Source organism: Micromesistius poutassou (genome assembly GCF_964030765.1).
Source record: "Micromesistius poutassou genome assembly, chromosome: 1".
Classification (NCBI taxonomy): domain Eukaryota; kingdom Metazoa; phylum Chordata; class Actinopteri; order Gadiformes; family Gadidae; genus Micromesistius; species Micromesistius poutassou.
The window spans coordinates 2,534,294-2,554,350 of NC_140271.1; the positions used below are offsets into that span (position 1 = coordinate 2,534,294).

A 20,057-nucleotide genomic window follows, 5' to 3' on the forward strand; every position below is an offset into this window, starting at 1 on the left:
TGTGTTTCATTCTTGTTTGGTCTGAACCTGGAAAGAGGTAGTGAGTGCAGACAGTAGCCTACACACAATGTTCAACGAGAGCTGCTTGCTATTGTTTGAGTAATTAATAAACACAAGCATGTCAGGGCTCCTTTGAAAAAGAGGCTAAAGGTCTCAATGGGACTCACCTGGATAAATAAAGGTTAAATAAAATAAATAAAATAACGGGGGAGTAATGGAACACACACAATTGTGGTTCATTGTAAGAATGAAATAGCAGGGTTAACCAGCTGTAGTTGTGCAATGACTTGTATCTGAATACACACTTTGCACGTCGCTTTGGATAAAAGTGTCTCCTAAGAGACTAAATAGTCATGAACTAACGGGGAGGGAGTGGGAATATTTACATTAGCGGGAATATTCACATGAGCGGGAATGTTTATAAGTAAACACATAAAGTCCATACTTTATACTGCCAACTGTTTGCTTGGCAGGCTTTCAAGGAAGTCGAAGTTGTGTAAGCAACAGTGAGTTTGCAGAGCAAACGGCTCCAGCCTGTCCTGGTGTGATTGACTCAAACACATGAAAATGTTTTTTAACACCCAATAAGCCAACTAAGAAAGTACAAAGTCAGATATCAGTCCAAAACTCCATCATAGACAGTGTGTCCGAAGTGTGCCTCTAAAAGTAGAGGGGAAAGAGCCAAGGAGCAGAGAGAACACAGAACAGAAGCATGAGCATGAAAATGTTTGCAGTCCTTTTTCAGAAGGACTGCTGGGGCCTTTTGGAGGCACAGGTTTCTAAGAACTATAAATGGAACTAGCCGTCTGACTTCACTTGCACAGGAGGAGAGACTAGCAGCGCTGGGGAGAAGGTTGGAGTCCATTGAGAAGGAGGTGTCACGTTTAGATTTCCCATTACTATTCCTGCGCCCAGCACAGCCAGCTTTTTCTGTTGCCCTAATGGATGAGGGTTCTCAACCTGGAAACTGCGGCACTTTTCCTGACCTTACGATAATGCCACACAGGAAGGTCTTTGTAAACGTTGGCAATGGCTACAAGTAAGTGAGTGAGTGAGAATGGGTGTGTATGAGTGTCTGCATGTGATAGATGAGCAACGTTTGCTACGGTCCACTGGGTAGGCTGGTGGACTGATCTATCCAGCACACAGCTAGGGGGACACGCCCACCTGTGATGTCAGAAGCGGCACATTTTCAAAACGGCTTGTAACGGCTAATCACACTCACACCTGGTGGTGTAATATGTCCCCTTTAAGCACATTTAGTGGTTTCCTGCTGTCTCCCATGTGAATAAAATGTTGACTGGACTTTGCTCTCATAAAATAATTATTAAAAATTAAATAAATACTCGTTATCGTTGAATGGTTTATTTTTGTTGATAAGGGGCAGTTGTCAGTGAGCCAAAGATCTAAAACGAAGGCCACATTAGTAGGTGGAAGTTGGCTGCATTATTAGACCGCCACACACAGAGAGATTCAAGACTACTTTACTGTGAGCTAGGTAACAGGATTATATACAAACACTATAAAAATAAATACAGAAAATGCTTTACCTTTGGTGGCACCATATATACAGCATGTCATTGACATCTATCTATAGTAAATACCCCTTTGCACAATGTTGGGGTTCACATTTGTGTTAAGGCAAGCACCAAAAATATTTGTACATGTGATAAAGGTTCACAGTACCATGCTGCTAAAGCCCATTAAACTTTAGCAAACTAAAAAGCAATTGAAGGCAATGAAAGGCATTGAAAGAAACAAGATGAAGTTCCCTACTACATACACTTTGAAGGGTCACTGGGTGAGGGTAAAGTTGGAGTTGGCACCAATCAGCCCTTTCCCAGTCCTTTCCCAAAGTCTGTATTGGACAGTGTGTCTGACATAATAGGTCTATAAAAGTAGAGGGGGAAAAGAACAAAGGAGCAGAGAGAACACAGAACAGAAGCATGAGCATGGTCAAATGGAGTGAGTGTGTGTGAGAGTGAGTGAGTGAGTGAGTAAGTCAAATGGCATGAGAGTGTGTGTGTGTGTGTGTGTGTGTGTGTGTGTGTGTGTGTGTGTGTGTGTGTGTGTGTGTGTGTGTGTGTGTGTAAGTAAAATGGAGTGTGTGTGTGTGTGTGTAAGTATAATGGAGTGTGTGTGTGTGTAAGTACAATAAACTGTGTATGTGTTTGTTAGTACAATAGTGTGTGTGTGTGTGTGTGTGTGTGTGTGTGTGTGTGTGTGTAAATACAATAATCTGTGTGCGTGTGTGTGTGTGTGTGTGTGTGTGTGTGTGTGTGCTTGGGTGCAAGTACAATAATCTGTGTGTTCAAGTCAAATAGTGTGTGTAAGTAAAATAGAGTTTGTGTTAGTAAAATGGAGTGTGTGTTCATTCGTATGTGCCAGTAAAATGGAGTGTGTGTGTGCGTGTGTGTAGGTAAAATGGAGTGTGTGTTTGTAAAATAATAATTGAAACCAAATAGTTTTCTTAATTAACAATTTGTATTCATTTGGCAGGCACGTTCACCGCTCCCGTCAGGGGGATGTACTTCTTTCACTTCACCATGTTCTCCAGCAGCCCCCCCAACTCTTTTGCATGCATCTGGAAGAACAATGTGTTTGTGGTGTGCCTGTGGGACATCAAGGGGTATGCTGGGTTTAACTCAGGCAGCAACGCCGTGGTCTTACCGATGGGGGTGGGAGACCAGGTTAACGTAATGCTTGAGCCGAACACGACAGTCAATGACAATCAGTCGCATTTAAACACTTTTAGCGGTTTCCTGCTATTTCCCATGTGACTCAAATGTTGACTGGACTTTGCTCCCATAAAAGAATAATAAAAAAATTAATAAATACTCTTTATCATTGAATGATTTGTTTTTGCGGAGCAGAGGTTGGGGCAGATGTTGTCAGCGAGCCAAAGATCTAAAACGAAGGCCGCATGAGTAGGTGGAAGTTGGCTGCATTATTAGACCGCCACACACAGAGAGATTCAAGACTACTTTACTGTGAGCTAGGTAACAGGATTCTATACAATAAATACAGAAAATGCTTTACCTTTGGTGGCACCATATATACAGCATGTCATTGACATCTATCTATAGTAAATACCCCTTTGCACAATGTTGGGTGTTCACATTTGTGTTAAGGCAAGCACCAAAAATATTTGTGCATGTGATAAAGCCCATTTAACTTTAGCAAACTAAAAAGCAATTGAAGGCAATGAAAGGCATTGAAAGAAACAAGATGAAGTTCCCACTACATACATTTTGAAGGGTCACTGGGTGAGGGTACAGTTGGAGTTGGCACCAATCAGCCAACTAAGAAAGTACAAAGTCTATCGCAAATATCAGTCCTTTCCCAAAGTCTGTATTGGACAGTGTGTCTGACGTAGGTCTATAAAAGTAGAGGGGGAAAAGAACAAAGGAGCAGAGAGAACACAGAACAGAAGCATGAGCATGAAAAGGTTTTCAGTCCTGCTGCTGGCCCTTTGCTGGGGCCTTTTGGAGGCACAGACTTCCTATGAAGATAATGGAAGCAACCATCTGCAGACTTCAATGTCACAGGAGGAGAGACTAGCAGCCCTGGAGAGAAGGCTGGAGTCCAGTGAGAAGGAGGTGTCTCATCTCAAGAGCCTGGTTGGAGGTAAAATGTGACAACTATGAATTGGTAATTTGCCTGGAATTTGAGACTGATTTCCATTACTATTCCTGCCCCCAGCCCAGCCTATAGTAGCATTTTCTGTTGCCCTAATGGATGAGGCTACTAAACCCGGAGATTTCGGGCCTTTTGCTTACCGTACGATACTGCCATACAGGAAGGTCTTTGCAAACATTGGCAATGGCTTCAACCCTACAACAGGTAGGTGTGCTCATGTGAGAGTGAGTAGGTCAAATGGAGTGAATGTGTATGAGTGTGAGTGAGTAAGTCAAATGGCATGAGAGTCTGTGTGTGTGTGTGTGTGTGTGTGTGTGTGTGTGTGTGTGTGTGTGTAAGTAAAATGGAGTGTGTGTGTGTGTGTGTGTGTGTGTGTGTGTGTGTGTGTGTGCGTGTGTGTGTGTGTGTGTGTGTGTGTGTGTGTGTGTGTGTGCTTGGGTGCAAATACAATAATCTCTGTGTTCAAGTCAAATAGTGTGTGTGTGTAAGTAAAATAGTTTGTGTGTGTAAGTAAAATAGTTTGTGTGTGTAAGTAAAATAGTTTGTGTGTGTAAGTAAAATAGTTTGTGTGTGTAAGTAAAATAGAGTTTGTGTGTGTAAGTAAAATAGAGTTTGTGTTAGTAAAATGGAGTGCATGTACGTTCGTATGTGCCAGTAGAATGGAGTGTGTGTGAGTGTGTGTTTGTAAAATAATAATTAAAACCAAATTGTTTTCTAAATTAACAATGTCTATTCATTTGGCAGGCACGTTCACCGCTCCCGTCAGGGGGATGTACTTCTTTCACTTCACCATGTTCTCCAGCAGCCCCCCCAACTCTTTTGCATGCATCTGGAAGAACAATGTGTTTGTGGTGTGCCTGTGGGACGTCAAGGGGTCTGCTGGGTTTAACTCAGGCAGTAACGCCGTGGTCTTACCGATGGGGGTGGGAGACCAGGTTAACGTAATGCTTGAGGCGAACAGGACAGTCTATGACAATCAGTCGCATTTAAACACTTTTAGCGGTTTCCTGCTATTTCCCATGTGACTCAAATGTTGACTGGACTTTGCTCCCATAAAAGAATAATAAAAAAATTAATAAATACTCTTTATCATTGAATGATTTGTTTTTGTGGAGCAGACGTTGGGGCAGATGTTGTCAGCGAGCCAAAGATCTAAAACGAAGGCCGCATTAGTAGGTGGAAGTTGGCTGCATTATTAGACCGCCACACACAGAGAGATTCAAGACTACTTTACTGTGAGCTAGGTAACAGGATTCTATACAAACGCCATAAAAATAATCACAGAAAATGCTTTAGCATTGGAGGCTCTACATATACAGCATGTCATTGAGATCTATCTATAGTAAATACCACTTTACACAATGTTGGGGTTCACATTTGTGTTAAGGCAAGCACCAAAGGACCTCGAAAATATTTATACATGTGACAAAGGTTCACAGTACCATGTTGCTATAGCCAATTTATCTTTGGGAATTTAAGGCAATGAAAGACATTGAAAGAAGAAGGCATTGAAAGAAACACAAGATGAAGTTCCTTACGACTCTATACTTTGAGGGGTCACTGTACAAATGGCTGAGGGTACAGTTGGAGTTGGCCCCAATCAGCCAACTAAGAAAGTACAAAGTCTACCGCAAATATCTGTCCTTTCCCAGAGGTGGAAAGTAACTAACTACTTTTATTCAAGTAAATTTATTGAGTAGATTTTTTTGGTATTTTGTATTTTTTCAGTAGTTTTTAAAAACTGTACTTTTACTTTTACTTAAGTAAGTTTTGGTTTAAGTATTGTAATTAACTCCATATTAAACCACACAGATTACTGAGTAAAAAATTGCAGGCAAGTATGTCAAGAACAACAAGAGAAGTTCACCGCAACAAGCCTACCTTTCAGGCGTAAGTGCAGTCAGGGTGTAGTCAGTAGGCTGAATGGATAATGGCTGATTGTCTTGTTATGTCAAGCTTCAAAATTTAACTTTAGTTATGGACTTGAAATAGTTTTAGTTCTTTTGTGTAGGCTACTATACAAATGATTCAGAGATAAGAGGAGTGTTAATATCACAGATGTCAAGCATATATTGTCATGACACTCCTTCAAGTCAAAGTAGGCTATAGACTAAAATAGAAGGCTTTAATGTATGTTTTGTTGAGTTTGAAAAAAGCTAATTAAGTCACGATAACTAATATATTCATGTATTAAAATGGATGTAAAATTGCTCAAAATCATTGTTCAAAGTTAACGCTGATTAGAGATTTTGGATCCGCCCTTGCAGTTGAAAACTTATGATTGGTGAGGCATTAAATATGAACAGTAAAGAAAATTATAAATAATAATAATAATAAAAAAAAAACTAAACTAGTAACTAGTACTATGAGTAGGTTTTGAAAAGAGTACTTTGTACTTGTACTTGAGAGTAAATTTTAACTACAATTCCTGTACTTCGAATTGAGTAACATTTCAGTGATGTAACTGTACATTTACTTGACTAGCTTTTTTTCTCTGTCCTTTCCCAAAGTCCGTATTGGACGGTGGGTCTGACGTAGGTCTATAAAAGTAGAGGGGGAAAAGAGCAAAGGAGCAGAGAGAACACAGAACAGAAGCATGAGCATGAAAAGGTTTTCAGTCCTGCTGCTGGCCCTTTGCTGGGGCCTTTTGGAGGCACAGACTTCCTATGAAGATAATGGAAGCAACCGTCTGCAGACTTCAACGTCACAGGAGGAGAGACTAGCAGCCCTGGAGAGAAGGCTGGAGTCCAGTGAGAAGGAGGTGTCGCATCTCAAGAGCCTGGTTGGAGGTAAAATGTGACAACTATGAATTGGTAATTTGCCTGGAATTTGAGACTGATTCCCATTACTATTCCTGCCCCCAGCCCAGCCTGCAGTAGCTTTTTCTGCTGCCCTAATGGATGAGGCTACTAGACCCGGAGATTTCGGGCCTTTTGCTTACCGTACGATACTGCCATACAGGAAGGTCTTTGCAAACATTGGCAATGGCTACAACCCTTCAACAGGTAGGTGTGCTCATGTGAGAGTGAGTAGGTCAAATGGAGTGTGTGTGAGAGAGTCAAATGGCATGAGAGTGTGTGTGTGTGTGTCTAAGTAAAATGGAGTGTGTGTGGAAGTATGGTGTATGTGTAAGTACAATAAACAATGTGTATGTAAGTACAATAATCTGTTTGTGTGTGTAAATACAATGTGTGTGTGTTTAAGATAGTGTGTGTTTAAGTAAGATAGTGTATGTGTGCTTGTGTGCAAGTACAATAATCGGTGTGTTCAAGTAAAATAGTGTGCGTGTGTGTTAGTAAAATGGAGTGTGTGTGCGTTTATATGTGCCAGTAAAATGGAGTTCATTAATAATAATTGAAACCAAATAGTTTTCTTAATTAACAATTTGATTTCATTTGGCAGGCACGTTCACCGCTCTCGTCAGGGGGATGTACTTCTTTCACTTCACCATGTTCACCAGCGGCACCCCCAACTCTGTAGCGTGCATCTGGAAGAACAATGTGTTTGTGGTGTGCCTGTGGGACATCAAGGGGTATGCTGGGTTTGACTCGGGCAGCAACGCCGTGGTCTTACCGATGGGGGTGGGAGACAGCGTTAACGTCATGCTTGAGCCGAACAGGACAGTCAACGACAATCAGTCGCATTTAAACACTTTTAGCGGTTTCCTGCTATTTCCCATGTGACTCAAATGTTGACTGGACTTTGTTCATCTGTAAAAAAAAAACATTGCATAAAAAATAATTGTAATAATCCGAACCACATAATAAATACTCTTTATTGTTGAAGGATTTGTTTTTGTGGAGCAGAGGTTGGGGCAGATGTAACGAAGGCTGCATTAGTAGGTGGAAGTTGTCTACATTATTATACCGCCACGCACAGAGAGATAGATTCAAGCCTACTTTACTGTGAGCTAGGTAACACGATTCTATATATACTCGTATAAAAAACGACTCCATTACATACAGCATGACATCAACATTTATCTATAGAAAATACCACTTCGCGAAATGTTGGGGTTCACATTTATGTTAAGACACACCAAAAAGGACATCGTTTGGAATGTTTGAAGAAAAAAAAAAAGAAAGAACAAAGCAGCAAAATTACCCCCCAGCAAAGATCTGTGGACTAAGCAATATGTTTCCCTTGTGTGCAAGCCACTTGAGTCAGCTACTCGTTCACGATGAGTTTGGCGGAGCACAGCGCCTCCCCGTGGTCGTTGGTGGCCCTGCAGGTGTAAACGTTGGCGTCCCGCGGGCCCACCCGGGCCATCACCAGGGTGCAGCGGCCGTCCTCCTCGTACTCAATCTGCACCCGGGACGTCTCCGCCACTGGCACCGACCCGCACAGCCACACCACTTCCGGGTCGGGGTAGCCTGTAGTGGTGTCCACACGCATCGGAAGGAAGGCAGTTATTTATCGGCGTGAATGTCATTGTGTAGCATTTAAAATGTTCCTCATTCATTCAAACCCTTTTTATTGTGGTTGCAATCCTGCCTCTTTATAAGCTAAGTTAGTTTTTACACCTTCTTATCGTGATCAATCAGGGCATCTCTTCCCTGATCGGTTCAGGAATCTCTCTTCCCTGTCACTCACAGGTGTGTGAACTGTAACACTACTCACTGGAGGAGAAACATAGGGACCTTTCAAAATCTCGTTTTCTGGTGCTCTCGGCTCTCTATCCAACTCTCAAACTCTTACCTCAAGCAGATTGAGGAACACAAACAAGTTCCATTGCGCCACATGGAGAGAGACAGAAAGTCACATGAACAGAAAGTCACCACTGGCCCCTGTGTGCAGTACCTGTGAGGTGGCAGGAGAGGCGGACGGTGGCCCCTGAAGTCACCGCCTGGTCCGTCAGGCCCAGGGAGAAGCGGGGGGGGCCCTGCATCTTGTGCTCCAGGGACAGGAAGGCGTGCTCGGCCTCGGGGGTCATGGGGGATTCTGGGAGAGGAGGACGAAGCACAGGAAGAATGAACAGAATCTGTTTTCAGGACGCATTTTTTGTCAACTTTGAGATGAGGACTTCAACATGAGGGGAGAGGTGAGAATTCCAGCGGAGAGGTGAGAGTTCAAGAAGAGAGATGAGGTACTTTGAGAAGAGATGGGACTAACCCAGGAGAGTGGTGAGTTCAAGAAGAGAGATGAGACACTTTGAGAAGAGAGATGACAGTTTCAGGAGAGAGGCGAGACTTTGAGGAGAGCGAGGAGAGACAGAAACATCCTTGAGAAGAGAGATGAGACTCCTAGATGAGGGGACGTGGGGAGCGAGGGGAGAGCCTTACCCTCTCCGGAACTGACGGGAGACAAAGGGCTGTCGGACTTTGATAAAAGCGCCATTCTCTTCAGAGCCAGCATGGCCTTGCCCGCTTTCTACAAGCAAAACAAAACAAATTCCATTTCAACAACCTCTCCCAACACACAATGGAAATAAAAATGAAAAATCATTTGCAACAGGAAATGTGTGACACCTTCCACTTCTGGCGGGCCAGGAACTTCTTCATCTTGCTCTTGGGCAGGCACTTGACGTTGCTGGGGTCTGTGCAGTTGGCCGCCGCGATCCAAGGGTGGACCAGAGCCTCCTGGGCAGCCAGACGCCGTCTGGCATGGGCGGTGAAATGCATTTAGTGTCCATGGCAAAGACCGATGGTTCTAATGGCATGGTGGTATATGGCTCACACAGAGCAGTGAGGTTGGCTCAATATGGTTTGTGGCGGTGACTACAGCTGAGCTACAGCTAACCCTATCCCTAACCCTTCCCATTGAGTGCTGGATAATAAAAATAATAATAATAATAAAGCAGATTCATTCGGACTGCGTTAGGCTGACGGTCACCCACCTGGGAGCCTTGTTGAGCAGGGAGCTGATGAATGCCTTGGCGTCCTCGCTGATCTCCTCGAAGCTCTCCTCGTCAAACTCCCACTGGGCCGAGGTGACCAGGGCCAGGGTCTCCTCGTCACTGCCCCCCTGGAACGGAGACTCACCGCTCAGTCTGCACACACGCACACGCACACACACGCACGCACATGCACACGCTTGCTGACCCATTGCTTTGACTCTCATCCAGAAAGCAACTTTCCTCCACTAGGTGGTGATATAGATATGAAAATTCATGTGAAAGCAAAGTTCAATACAGAAGGTGGGTACTTAAAGCTACGGTAGGCAATTTGGAGACACCAGCCAGAGAAAGCACGATTTTGAAAGTATCCATCCAAAAAAAGGGGACCTAAATATAATTATGTGAATAGAGGAATTCCCTGGACTCACTGGTGTTCAGAGACGTTCTAGTTTAGATCATTTCTCATTTGAGTAAATAGCTGCAGGAGAATAAGTTAGCACAGCGAGAATAAGTAAAGACAGCTACTGTTCCCATTTCCTTAAGTTTAGGTAGAGTAAGGAGGAATCGATAATCAGTTACTTACAGGATGTAACAGATGACTCCAATGCTCCACATGTCTGTGGCCATGCCCACGGGTTCATAATTTATCACTTCTGGGGCCACAAACTCAGGGGTCCCATGCATTACCTTGAGAGGTACCTTAGGATCTGGAACCACAAGATACATGAATCAACCTCAGTGTACAGAACCGCCACAAAACAGTTGTTGGGAGTCCATTTTGCATTTGTATTTTGGTTCACCCATATTTTATTTACCTAGCTTGCTGGCTAGCCCAAAGTCAATTATTTTAATGGCGGTGCCCGTATGGTCGACACACACGATGTTTTCGGGTTTGAGGTCCAGGTGGATGATGTCTTGCTGATGCATGTAGGCAGTTCCCTCCAGGATCTGCTGCATGTAGCGTACACTAGCCACCTCCGTGTGCTCAAAGTTGTCGTCCACGATGCGCTCAAACAGCTCTCCCCCTGCAATGCTGCAGGTGTACGGGTCATCACAGAGATTAGCTTCTGTCCTGCGTGATGATTTGTATCGTGCAAATGATATTGCATTGTGGCTAAAGATGTCGGCCTCCTAGCTGAAAGGTGCTGGGTTTGATCCCTCATGTCTATCCTGTCGGCGTCCTTCCTTGTGCCAGATGCCTAGCACGCCTGCCTGCTACATAAAAGACTGAAGACCATCTGAAGCAAAACTAAAAGCATCTGCTAAATGAAAATAATGTGTCAACGTTACATGATGATCAGAATGTATTTGCATGAAGAAACTCAGGATAGTGGTTTGAAAGAGAGAGAGGGAATGTGAATCAAGAATTAAACCGATGCACGGTACATTGCCTCTGTGGTACTAGCTAGCACTAGCACTAGCTTACGGAATGCTTTCAAATCAAAAGTACTCACAGCTCCATCACCATGACCATCTCCGACCTGTGGTCGTACGCGGCCAGGCACTGCACCAGCTTGGGGTGGTGCAGGAAGTTCATCAGCTCAATCTCCTTGCGTGCGGCCTCCCTCTCCTTGGCACGGCGGCCCTTGTAGAACTTTCCCGCGCACTCGCGTGCACTTTCCTTGTGCACCAGCTTAAACACTTGCCCAAATTTACCACTGAGACAGAAGAAGATGCCAGTTAGTCATTTTGTTCTTTGTTCCATGCGTATTCTGTTGCTTGTATGTATATATTATGTGAAACATGAGGTTTAAGATGTATGAAAACAAACAATGTTTCCTTTAATCTGATCCAATCTGGATCAGGAAATGTGCTTGAACACGTTTCCTACAGTACAACTATGTTAAACGTTCTTGCTTTGTTTAATTTGGCTTGTCTGCAAGACGTATTATGTGTCACACTTTCTAACCGGGCCACAGGGGGAGGTGAGGATATCATTATCCGCACCTCATTTATTGAGTGGGAGGACTTTCTGCTTCCTGTCCAAAGCGGTTGGCTCAAAAGTGAACTGAAGTGCACTGGCTTGTTCCCAGAGTTTCTGTCCCGGAGGAGAAGCAACAGTTTGTCCCGCTAGAAACGCCTGACTGCTGAACTTTGTGTTGCATTCTATTTGCTGAGGTGGTCGGTGATCCCACTGGACTTAAAACACAAAAGGCAGATACGACGACTGTAGGGAATACGGGTGCAAACACTCACACTCCCAGTTTTTCCAGCACATTGTAGTGATCCGCCACTTTGTGGACGCAGTCGACCGTCACGTGGGCGAACGCCGGGGTCGGCTCCTCCACTTGGCCACCGGGAGCTGAACATGAAGAGAGGCCAAGTTTTAAATGTCATGCTTTAACATACATGTGTTTTAGGTCAATGTAAGGAGTAAGCCGAACTTCTTTATCATCATCATCATCATCATCATCGTCGTCGTCATGACGACTTTACCTGCGGGCTCCATCTTGACCGGCGGCGACTCCGGGCTGGGCTCGCTGGGCCCCACCGAGTTGTAGGCCCTCACGCGGAAGCGGTAGGCCGTCCGGGGGGGCAGCTGCTCGGCGCTCACCCGGTACGAGGTGCTCTTGCAGCGGTCGCTCAGTTCACTCCAGTCCCCGGGCTCGGGCTCGGGGCCTTGGCTGCTCGCCTCCACCACGTAGCCCAGCACCGCGCTGCCGCCGTCGTAGCAGGGGCCCGACCAAGACAGCACCAATCCCCCTAGAGAGACCAGGGAGACCACGGGGCCAGAGGCAGGCGGCTGGGGCTTCTCTAGTGTTTGGGGGGACGGGGGGGGGAGGGAGGGGGGGGGGGGGGGGGGACAGGACACACATAAATATAGCAGAAACAAATTCCATGTCGCTGATTTACAATAGTGATCCCCAACAACATCATCGTCATTTATTCCTCTATAGCTCATATCATGTCTAAAATCTCCAGCGACCCGGGCGTTGGTTCTGCTAGTGAGGACATGTAGACGGCGGCTTCTCTCTGCACAGAACTAGAGATCCTGCGCAACCACATTTTGTCCACAACTACGAATCAAAAACCACTACCTGTCCACAACTACCAATTTAGAACCACTACTAAACCCCCACTACCAATCGGATAGGAATCTCACTGAGATCAAACACAGAAGGAGCTGAGGACCGACAGACAGACTTAAGACAGACTTATCACAGACAGACTTTAAGCCATATAATTGAATAGGCAACTAAGATTCTTCCATGCGTCATTCAATATATAAAACACCGCGGCATGGCTGATACAGCTTCTTTGCATCACATACGCATCAGACAGAACTAAGGGGCAGCCATACGCTTGCAAACAGCACGCGGTCATCGGGGGAGCCTCCCCCCTCACCTATCACGGAGAGGGTGACCGTGTGCTGCGCGGAGCTCCTCCGGTCCCGCACCAGGACAGTGTAGCGGCCCGTGTGCCGTGGTCCGGCCGCTGCGATGACCAGCGTGCTGCTCCGGTCGCCGTTCTCCGTCCACAACTCTGCCCCGGTGTCCACTACCTGCAGCCGGGTGGCAGGCATAGAGATGAAGGAGAGGAGATGTGGAGAAATGGAGAGATGGAGTGAAAGAAAGAGTGACATTTGTGTATACAAAAGAGAGAATGAGAGAAATAACGATATAGGGATGTAGACCGTGAAGAGAGATTGAGCGAAAGAGCGCGCAAAGAGATGCAGATAGTTATGTAAACAAAATATGTAGAGCGAACGATTGAGATGTATATACATAAACATTAAGGGAGACAGTGTGTCATTTGTAGATCTACATAACCACACACACACACACACACACACACACACACACACACACACACACACACACACACACACACACACACACACACACACACACACACACACACACACACACACACACACACACACACAATGCTGCAATGAATCGAGCGAGCCGAACATACCTGTAGCTTGTTTCTGATCCAGCAGGCCACTATGGGGGGGCTGCCAGAGAACGCGCACGTCAGCCGCGCACACTCGCCCACCTTCACCTCGACGTGCTGGGGTGGATTTTCAAAGCGAAGTGCAGCAGCTGTAGGACGCACAAGATAACTAGTTACTAGTAGTGCGGTGTTGTATCATATAAAAACTGCATCGTCGAGATCGACAGACAGACACAGACACTTGACAGTACCACGAACAGAAAACCTTCATGGAATTGTGCACGTGCACACACACACATATTCAAATAGGCTCATCAAAAAAGGACGTGGTTTGATTAAACTGATAGAACTGTATATCGTTTAAAATTGCTTCAGGTAGTTGGCACAGATAATCGACATAGGGAAATCAGACCAGATGCGTTACCTATTCATTTGAGCCGCCCCCACTTTATTTGTGAAGCCTTGCCCCATATGCAGCGCCTGCTTTACGTATGACCATACATCACTATGGGGTCAAACTCCATATCACTATGGAGTCACGCTGTTATCGCGGCGTACGGCTGGGGACAAACCCACACTGGTCTTTGTAACCACTTCTCAACGTTGAATCATGTTGAATGTTGAAAGTACCCGCTGCACTGCACCGCATGTTTCTTGAAAAACAACACGTATACTTTGTTGATTATGCTGCAGACAAACGGAGCATAAATAAACCTTGCAACGCCTTGTCACTTTTAACCAACACATCATCGTTTGTTTACGTCTGTGGTTTGAGCGTAGCCGCACTGTTTGCGTGAGGGTTGGTACAGTGGGTACTTTAGAATAACCGAGTCCAGATTTGAAAGATCAGTGTAGTGCTGTCCCCATACACCTGCTGCTCAAAGGGCCAGCAGGTGGCACATACATTGAGCCATGAGTATTGCATGCCGACTATACATTTTAATGTGCCATTTTATATTGAAACCGACATGTCATTTGCATTACCTAGACCTTATTAACGTGATCATAATAAAACATACAACCACTGACCCAGTTTCACAACTTCCTCTGCCTGAGCGCTATGCTAGGCCCATACTTTACTGAACACAATATGCTGTTTGATGGCTGACATGACACGTCATGTGAAGTCAAAGAGACAATGCATGAGAGCCAGATTGTGAATTCAATACGGACAGAAACCATACAGGCAAAATGGACAACACAATGTTGACAAAGAAACTAGCAGCACCACCCCTAGTCAAAACAACGGATGGATGAGAGAAAGACAGGTGTGGCTCCTGTAGCCCTACCCATCATCCTATTCTTAAGTTTAAGAATCTGAAACACCTCCGAAAATAGAGGCTATCAGGCATAAACGATGTTTGCTCCTCCATTAAACATTCTATTAATATTAAGTATTGGTAGTTAAGTATCTGCGGATCAAAGTACTTGATACATAATACCACACCTTTATAAGTTTAGTTAGTGAAGTTCAAGTACTCGTCCACATGACCTCATACTTTCATGTGAACAAATTCCACCCTTAAGAGATAAGACGAGAACTGTTGGTTAAACGTTAAATGTTGGTGTGAGAAATAGAATGTGTGACGTGAACTCGCTACACTAGGGTCTATCGACTTGATACCATACATAGGCACGACTGATAAAGAATAGGTCTCGTACACCATAGGTCTCGTACTTCAGAATGCACTAAGACTTTTTTGTAGACCATTTTGTTCTGCCTCAAGAGATATCATTTAAAAACAAACCTAAATATACTGTACCCTAGGCTAACCCAAAAAAATGTTATGCATACATGTATATAATATAATGATTAATTATGTATTTCACAATCAATTACTTAACCAAAACACCATTACTACCAAGAATAGTCCTTTAGGCCTACTTCCAAAAGGGGAGTTAGTCATTGCAATGTGACGTCACGATGTACTAGCCCCATAGCAAGGATTCCATATTCCAGTAGCTACTTCGGATTGTTTTTTTACTGGTTTACCAAAAACTTTAAACACTTTTTAGTTAACTATTGGGTGTGTACTGCCCACCTTTCTACAGAACTACAATTACCATGATAGGCGAAATGTCCCCAATATCATTTGTGAAATAATAACAATATGAACTACCAATCATCAAATGTCCCTGTTTTCATTTCAGAAATCTGGTCAGCTTAGCAGTATCATACAAAAAGCTATGATACTGGAAAAAAAAGAAAAGTGGAACAAAAAGTTTTCTGAGGAATAGCCACCACCAATAAAGAAAGGCCAAGGTACAAAGTAAAAGTAATTCAACATTTTACTACTGAACTATACTCAAAGAAAGTACTACCCACTCCCTGTAAATGTGTGGTTCTCACCTTTACCCGATGTTGCCCTCTTCTTTGGAATGACCCCTGTGGGAAGAGAAAGCACACAGTGTTGAGCTGAAAGCCGAATGCCAATCCATGGGTTTGTGTGCTCTTTACATTTAGAGGGGTAGAATGCCTTCCCTGTCCTGTCATGCTAGCAGATAAGAGCTAACATTCTGCTAAACTGTATCTCTGTACACACTTGTCTCTTTCCTTACATGGTGTCGGGACGCTTGTTTTTCAGGAGTCACATCAATGGGTCATTGTTTGGGATGCAAGCACCCTGTTTACATAATTCCCTGGCCGGCCAAAGTGCCACCAAACACGGGAATGGAGGAAGTGGTGTGATTACCTCTATCAAGATAACAAGACAAATTCGGGGGCTGCTTTCCTGGCTTGTCGTGTTTTTTTCCTGTCCAGGATTATTAATCAATTGCAAAATAGTTCTGCCCTAGATTTGTGTAACCTCACTGTGCCTCAAGGCAGTGTCGTTAGCAAGGAATGTACTGTAGCAAATAGTGTAAGGGAGAGACAGGAGGGGGTGTGGCTCTCTTGACCTGATTATAAGATGATTAAGTGGCATGTGTTGCCAATAAACTAATCAGTTGTCTTTTCTTTAAAAATGCGGCAGTAGGCGGGGCGTACATTTCTGAGGCAAATTTGTTTTGGATGACTGAATTGGCTGTTTATATAATGACATTTCTGTTCTTGCCACAATTAACCGATTGGATAATGCTGCAGGATAGATGTATATGCCTACCGTTTATATAGCACATAGTATAGAAGGGGATATTGGATAGGGGGATAGGAGATAGGATGATGTAGTTGCTAGGGCGATTGACTCCCAGCCTAAAGGCTTTGGGTTAAACACTAAATGTCCTAACCGGTCTGACTGTGTTATAGAGATGAACTGCCTCTTTGGATAAAAGCATCTTATGATGATTAAACATAAATGTATGAAAACAATAAGCCATTCATGTTGGTACCATTATTAGCTCCTGGATCTTCTCCTGGACTCTGGTCATTAGAAACGGGACCAGATCCTTTGAGGTCCTGTGCAATGCCTTTTGGAGCTGATGTCGTGTCTTTTTCTGAAACACTCTCAGGGGGAGAGCAGAGTTTGGCTGGCGCAGAGGCACGCGCCCTACAGAGAGTTTCAAAGTCTGGGAGGAAAAAGCAAACCCTTAAGGCTGTCATTCAAAAATCAACATAGAGTAACAACTTAAAAAGGGATTGCATTAAAACAGGCAAATGTGTGCACGAAACAGGTTTGTGTTTACCCATAGTGACTCACTGTGTTCACTGTCATCAAACTGACTTCTCTTACCTTGGACGGAAACCGACGCACAGCTAGAAGTCCGACCTGCGCTGTTCTCTGCCAAGCACGTGTAGGTTCCAGCATCTTCTGGTAGACATTCCTTCACCAGAAACCGCACCGCTCTGCCATCACAGAAAGACCTTCCGAAATAGGCCACTTTACCTGCCCAGACAAACACAAACACCAATGTCTATCATTTCCCCATATGGTTTCTTTTTTTAAACTAGTACAGATTGCGCTACTTAGTTCATTCGACAAGCATTCGAGATTGGTACACGTTCTTAACAGTATCTAGAGACTGGCAAGCAGCCATTTAGTTAGACAAACTTTACTTTAGATTTATTTATCTTCTTAGCTGATGCTTTTGTCCATGCAAAAATAGCAAAAAATAGCTTTTAAAAACCGGTTGGATGTATGCAATCCTTTTTCCAAGTTCCCATTTGGTATTGGGTTTGAGATGTAAATAATAAACTCTTGCTTCTGTGACAGTGTCCTACATTCTGGGACAGTAGGACAGGAAATGTTTTTTTTTTAATGCTCATCCATAAGGGAAACGAGTGTGGATACGGATATGCCCTATATAGCTCACCATTGTGCAACCACGATATGTTGATTGGCTGAGTTCCAGAGATGACGCCGCTAAGTGTGATGTCACTTCCTTCGTCGACAGAGAGGTCTCGCAGCGGCCCCAGGAAAACGGGCGGCTCGGGACCCCTGGGAGGGTCGAGGCGTCTGGACCCGGCGCAGTGGGAAACATCCGAGCCAACTGATAAAGGGTTAGAGATACAGGGCATAACAACAATAGTAAACCACAACTCGTCGTCGTTCTGTTTTTTCTTTTGTCCCCAAGCATTGCCAAGCTGTACAAACCAACTGTGCCCTTGATAAATACAACTTTAAATATATATTCAAATGTAATATAAACATACATTTGAACCATTAAATATGTTTCAAATGGAAAAATATACTAGTAAGAAAGTCTCTGACTGCCACTTTCGTTGACGCTTCAACATTGTGGTTTGATATTTATAACTTTACATGACGGACTCAGACAATGTAAGCCACCGTTGCTAACAGTTGGTTTTTACTTTTCATTTAGGTAGCCTATTATTCTTTTTTTTGTGTTTTTGCTTGCTCTACATCCGTGCGGCGATAGGGAAAGTCCCATTCATAATAATGAACAATCATAATATAGTAATTGGAGCAGGCTATCAGAGGCCATGGGGAAGTCACCAAACGTGTACTTAACACACGCCGGAATCAAGGCTCCAGTGACGATTCGTGTCTAAATCCTTTAAAAAATATTTTTTTCCATGTCACCAGCCCATTAAGAGTTAAGTTGTGTATATCATTTATACACTTATTTCCAAGCACGCTAGTTTCCACGAGACCTACTGGAATATGTGGCATACAAAAATTAACGGAAACTTAAATTAAGGGACAGCCATGTCATGTCAATCATGTCACATTTCTGTATTTGTTTTGTGGAACCTCGTCTGGGTGCCGTGTGTTATAAGGAAACGACACTATGCTCATTTCCCCCTGTCATCACTAACATGTATAGTGGTTAGAAGGTCGATCAAGTAATTCAGTGGTTGTGTCCTACAGTGCTATTCCATGGAACTGCTTATTAGGGCTTGGACCTTTATCCGTTTTCACTAGCATGCCATGTTCTCATCTTACCTGAGGTACCAACCACTGAACCACTTGTTGTTGTAATTTAAAACCTCAAATCAAGACCACACACGCAATAAATAATACCTGATGACTGAAGATTGGTGTGACGTGAAAATCAAGTCGGACTGGGAAGGTGAGAATGAGAAGTGAAAGTGACCTCATAGCGTCCATCATTCACTCCTATCTCAGATCCTTACAGCGTGAGGTGTACTCGCTGGGACACATGGGGAAAGTACTTTAAGTGCAGGCCTGCTGCTATCACAGTATCATGTCATGGCATTGTCCATCACAATACACAAACTGCCTGCAGCAAATAGACTTATCTGTGGATCTCTAGACCCCGTGTCTCACCCTGACCCCTTCACCTCTCCCTCTCACCAGCCCCTCGCGACCTCTCCCTCTCCCTCTGTCACTGTGACTTAACACAGGCTTTCCGTTGAAGGCAGAACCAAAGGGGCACAAAATATGTAGCAAGTGGGAAATGTTTATTTAGTGTCGTTTCTTCAAAATACTACAGCAATAGAGCATCATCATTACATGCTATTTATTGCAGCCAATTATTGTTGAATGTCTGAACATGTCAATCTATTTGCAAATTAATTGTTCCAGGGGAAAACACCATTTCTATACAAATGATTTAGTGTTGTTTAGCCTCTGGCGGTAGCCTCAGGCTTACCCCAATCAAAACAAACAGCCCAATTAATGTTCACGTCCCAACTTGTCCACTACAACTCAAATGTGGTATCAAAACAGCATGTACACTGTTAGCGGTCCCTCTGTAGCCCACACACACCAACACACAGCCTTACCTCCTCCGGCCATCCCTTCACTGTCCACACCGTTTAACCCAGGGCTCCTGGTGGTGCTGGCTCCTTTGACACCCTCTCTGTGGGCGCTCGAGGGAGGCTTGATGACCATGCTGAAGCTGGACACATAGTGCTGCGACGGCTGCTTCTGCTTTCCGTCGACCCCGTTCATGACCGGCTGTCTCTTCAGATGTAAATATTTACACTGTCACTTCCTCGGCACACACTTATCAAACTTCCACTCTCCTTCCCCTTTTCTCGCTCACAGCTGCATGGCCGGTTTTCACGGCCGCTCTGTCCCGGCTGCCCTGCCTCTTTGTTTCTCTTTCACTGTGCTCCTCTCTGTGTTATCACCCCTAGGTCTCACTCCTAGAGTCCTCACCCTGTTCCTTGTGTGTGTGTGTGTGTGTGTGTGTGTCCTTTGAGCTATGACTCCACCTCCACTAACCGACAATCTCTGCTGTCTGTTTGCCCCCCCCCCCCCCCAAACCACTGCACCTTGCTACCACTGGCTGCTGGCACCGCTGGAGGGGCTGAGTGACT

At 44.4% G+C, this 20,057-nt stretch overlaps 4 protein-coding genes across 4 annotated transcripts in view; 3 read left to right on the forward strand and 1 right to left on the reverse strand.

The window, feature by feature from the left end:
• Positions 1-2,842, forward strand: part of LOC311381687 (collagen alpha-2(VIII) chain-like) — a gene marked incomplete at its 5' end in the record, with an annotated part of 4,859 nt that extends 2,017 nt beyond the window's left edge. The window contains 4 exon segments of the mRNA XM_084488473.1: positions 654-678; positions 681-787; positions 789-1,039; positions 2,489-2,842. Of these exon segments, the coding sequence (XP_084344599.1) occupies positions 654-678; positions 681-787; positions 789-1,039; positions 2,489-2,780 (675 nt within the window). The 3' untranslated portion in view covers positions 2,781-2,842.
• Positions 2,843-3,355: 513 nt separating this feature from the next.
• LOC311385206 (complement C1q-like protein 2) lies at positions 3,356-4,726 on the forward strand. Its single transcript, XM_084488715.1, has 3 exons — positions 3,356-3,627; positions 3,703-3,843; positions 4,384-4,726. The coding sequence occupies exons 1-3, from the start codon at positions 3,435-3,437 to the stop codon at positions 4,662-4,664; spliced, it is 615 nt and encodes a 204-aa protein (XP_084344841.1). The 5' UTR covers positions 3,356-3,434; the 3' UTR covers positions 4,665-4,726.
• Positions 4,727-6,197: 1,471 nt separating this feature from the next.
• Positions 6,198-7,424, forward strand: LOC311378729 (complement C1q-like protein 2). Its single transcript, XM_084488263.1, has 3 exons — positions 6,198-6,428; positions 6,504-6,644; positions 7,042-7,424. Exons 1-3 carry the CDS (start codon positions 6,236-6,238, stop codon positions 7,320-7,322), a joined length of 615 nt encoding a protein of 204 aa, XP_084344389.1. The 5' UTR covers positions 6,198-6,235; the 3' UTR covers positions 7,323-7,424.
• Positions 7,397-19,908, reverse strand: mylk5 (myosin, light chain kinase 5). The gene is made up of 17 exons (XM_084488262.1): positions 19,518-19,908; positions 17,621-17,797; positions 17,041-17,193; positions 16,700-16,876; positions 15,723-15,758; positions 13,394-13,521; positions 12,821-12,977; positions 11,912-12,229; positions 11,672-11,777; positions 10,930-11,133; positions 10,291-10,508; positions 10,059-10,182; positions 9,476-9,628; positions 9,108-9,237; positions 8,922-9,009; positions 8,440-8,580; positions 7,397-8,012 (listed from the first exon to the last, which is right to left on the reverse strand). Exons 1-17 carry the CDS (start codon positions 19,684-19,686, stop codon positions 7,807-7,809), a joined length of 2,685 nt encoding a protein of 894 aa, XP_084344388.1. The 5' UTR covers positions 19,687-19,908; the 3' UTR covers positions 7,397-7,806.
• Positions 19,909-20,057: the final 149 nt, after the last annotated feature.

What these genes read in the sequence shown, in the direction of transcription:
- mylk5 (XM_084488262.1), bottom strand. Translation starts at nt 19,686, where the DNA reads ATGAACGGGGTCGACGGAAAGCAGAAGCAGCCGTCGCAGCACTATGTG. An exon ending in GAGGGCAACATCGGGTAAAG is followed by an intron (nt 13,522 to 15,722) that starts GTGAGAACCACA and finishes TGCGTCCTACAG; the next exon opens with CTGCTGCACTTCGCTTTGAA. An exon ending in ATGGTCATGGTGATGGAGCT is followed by an intron (nt 10,509 to 10,929) that starts GTGAGTACTTTT and finishes GTACACCTGCAG; the next exon opens with CATTGCAGGGGGAGAGCTGT.
- LOC311378729 (XM_084488263.1), top strand. Translation starts at nt 6,236, where the DNA reads ATGAGCATGAAAAGGTTTTCAGTCCTGCTGCTGGCCCTTTGCTGGGGC. An exon ending in TCTCAAGAGCCTGGTTGGAG is followed by an intron (nt 6,429 to 6,503) that starts GTAAAATGTGAC and finishes TCCTGCCCCCAG; the next exon opens with CCCAGCCTGCAGTAGCTTTT. An exon ending in TGGCTACAACCCTTCAACAG is followed by an intron (nt 6,645 to 7,041) that starts GTAGGTGTGCTC and finishes TTCATTTGGCAG; the next exon opens with GCACGTTCACCGCTCTCGTC.
- LOC311385206 (XM_084488715.1), top strand. Translation starts at nt 3,435, where the DNA reads ATGAGCATGAAAAGGTTTTCAGTCCTGCTGCTGGCCCTTTGCTGGGGC. An exon ending in TCTCAAGAGCCTGGTTGGAG is followed by an intron (nt 3,628 to 3,702) that starts GTAAAATGTGAC and finishes TCCTGCCCCCAG; the next exon opens with CCCAGCCTATAGTAGCATTT. An exon ending in TGGCTTCAACCCTACAACAG is followed by an intron (nt 3,844 to 4,383) that starts GTAGGTGTGCTC and finishes TTCATTTGGCAG; the next exon opens with GCACGTTCACCGCTCCCGTC.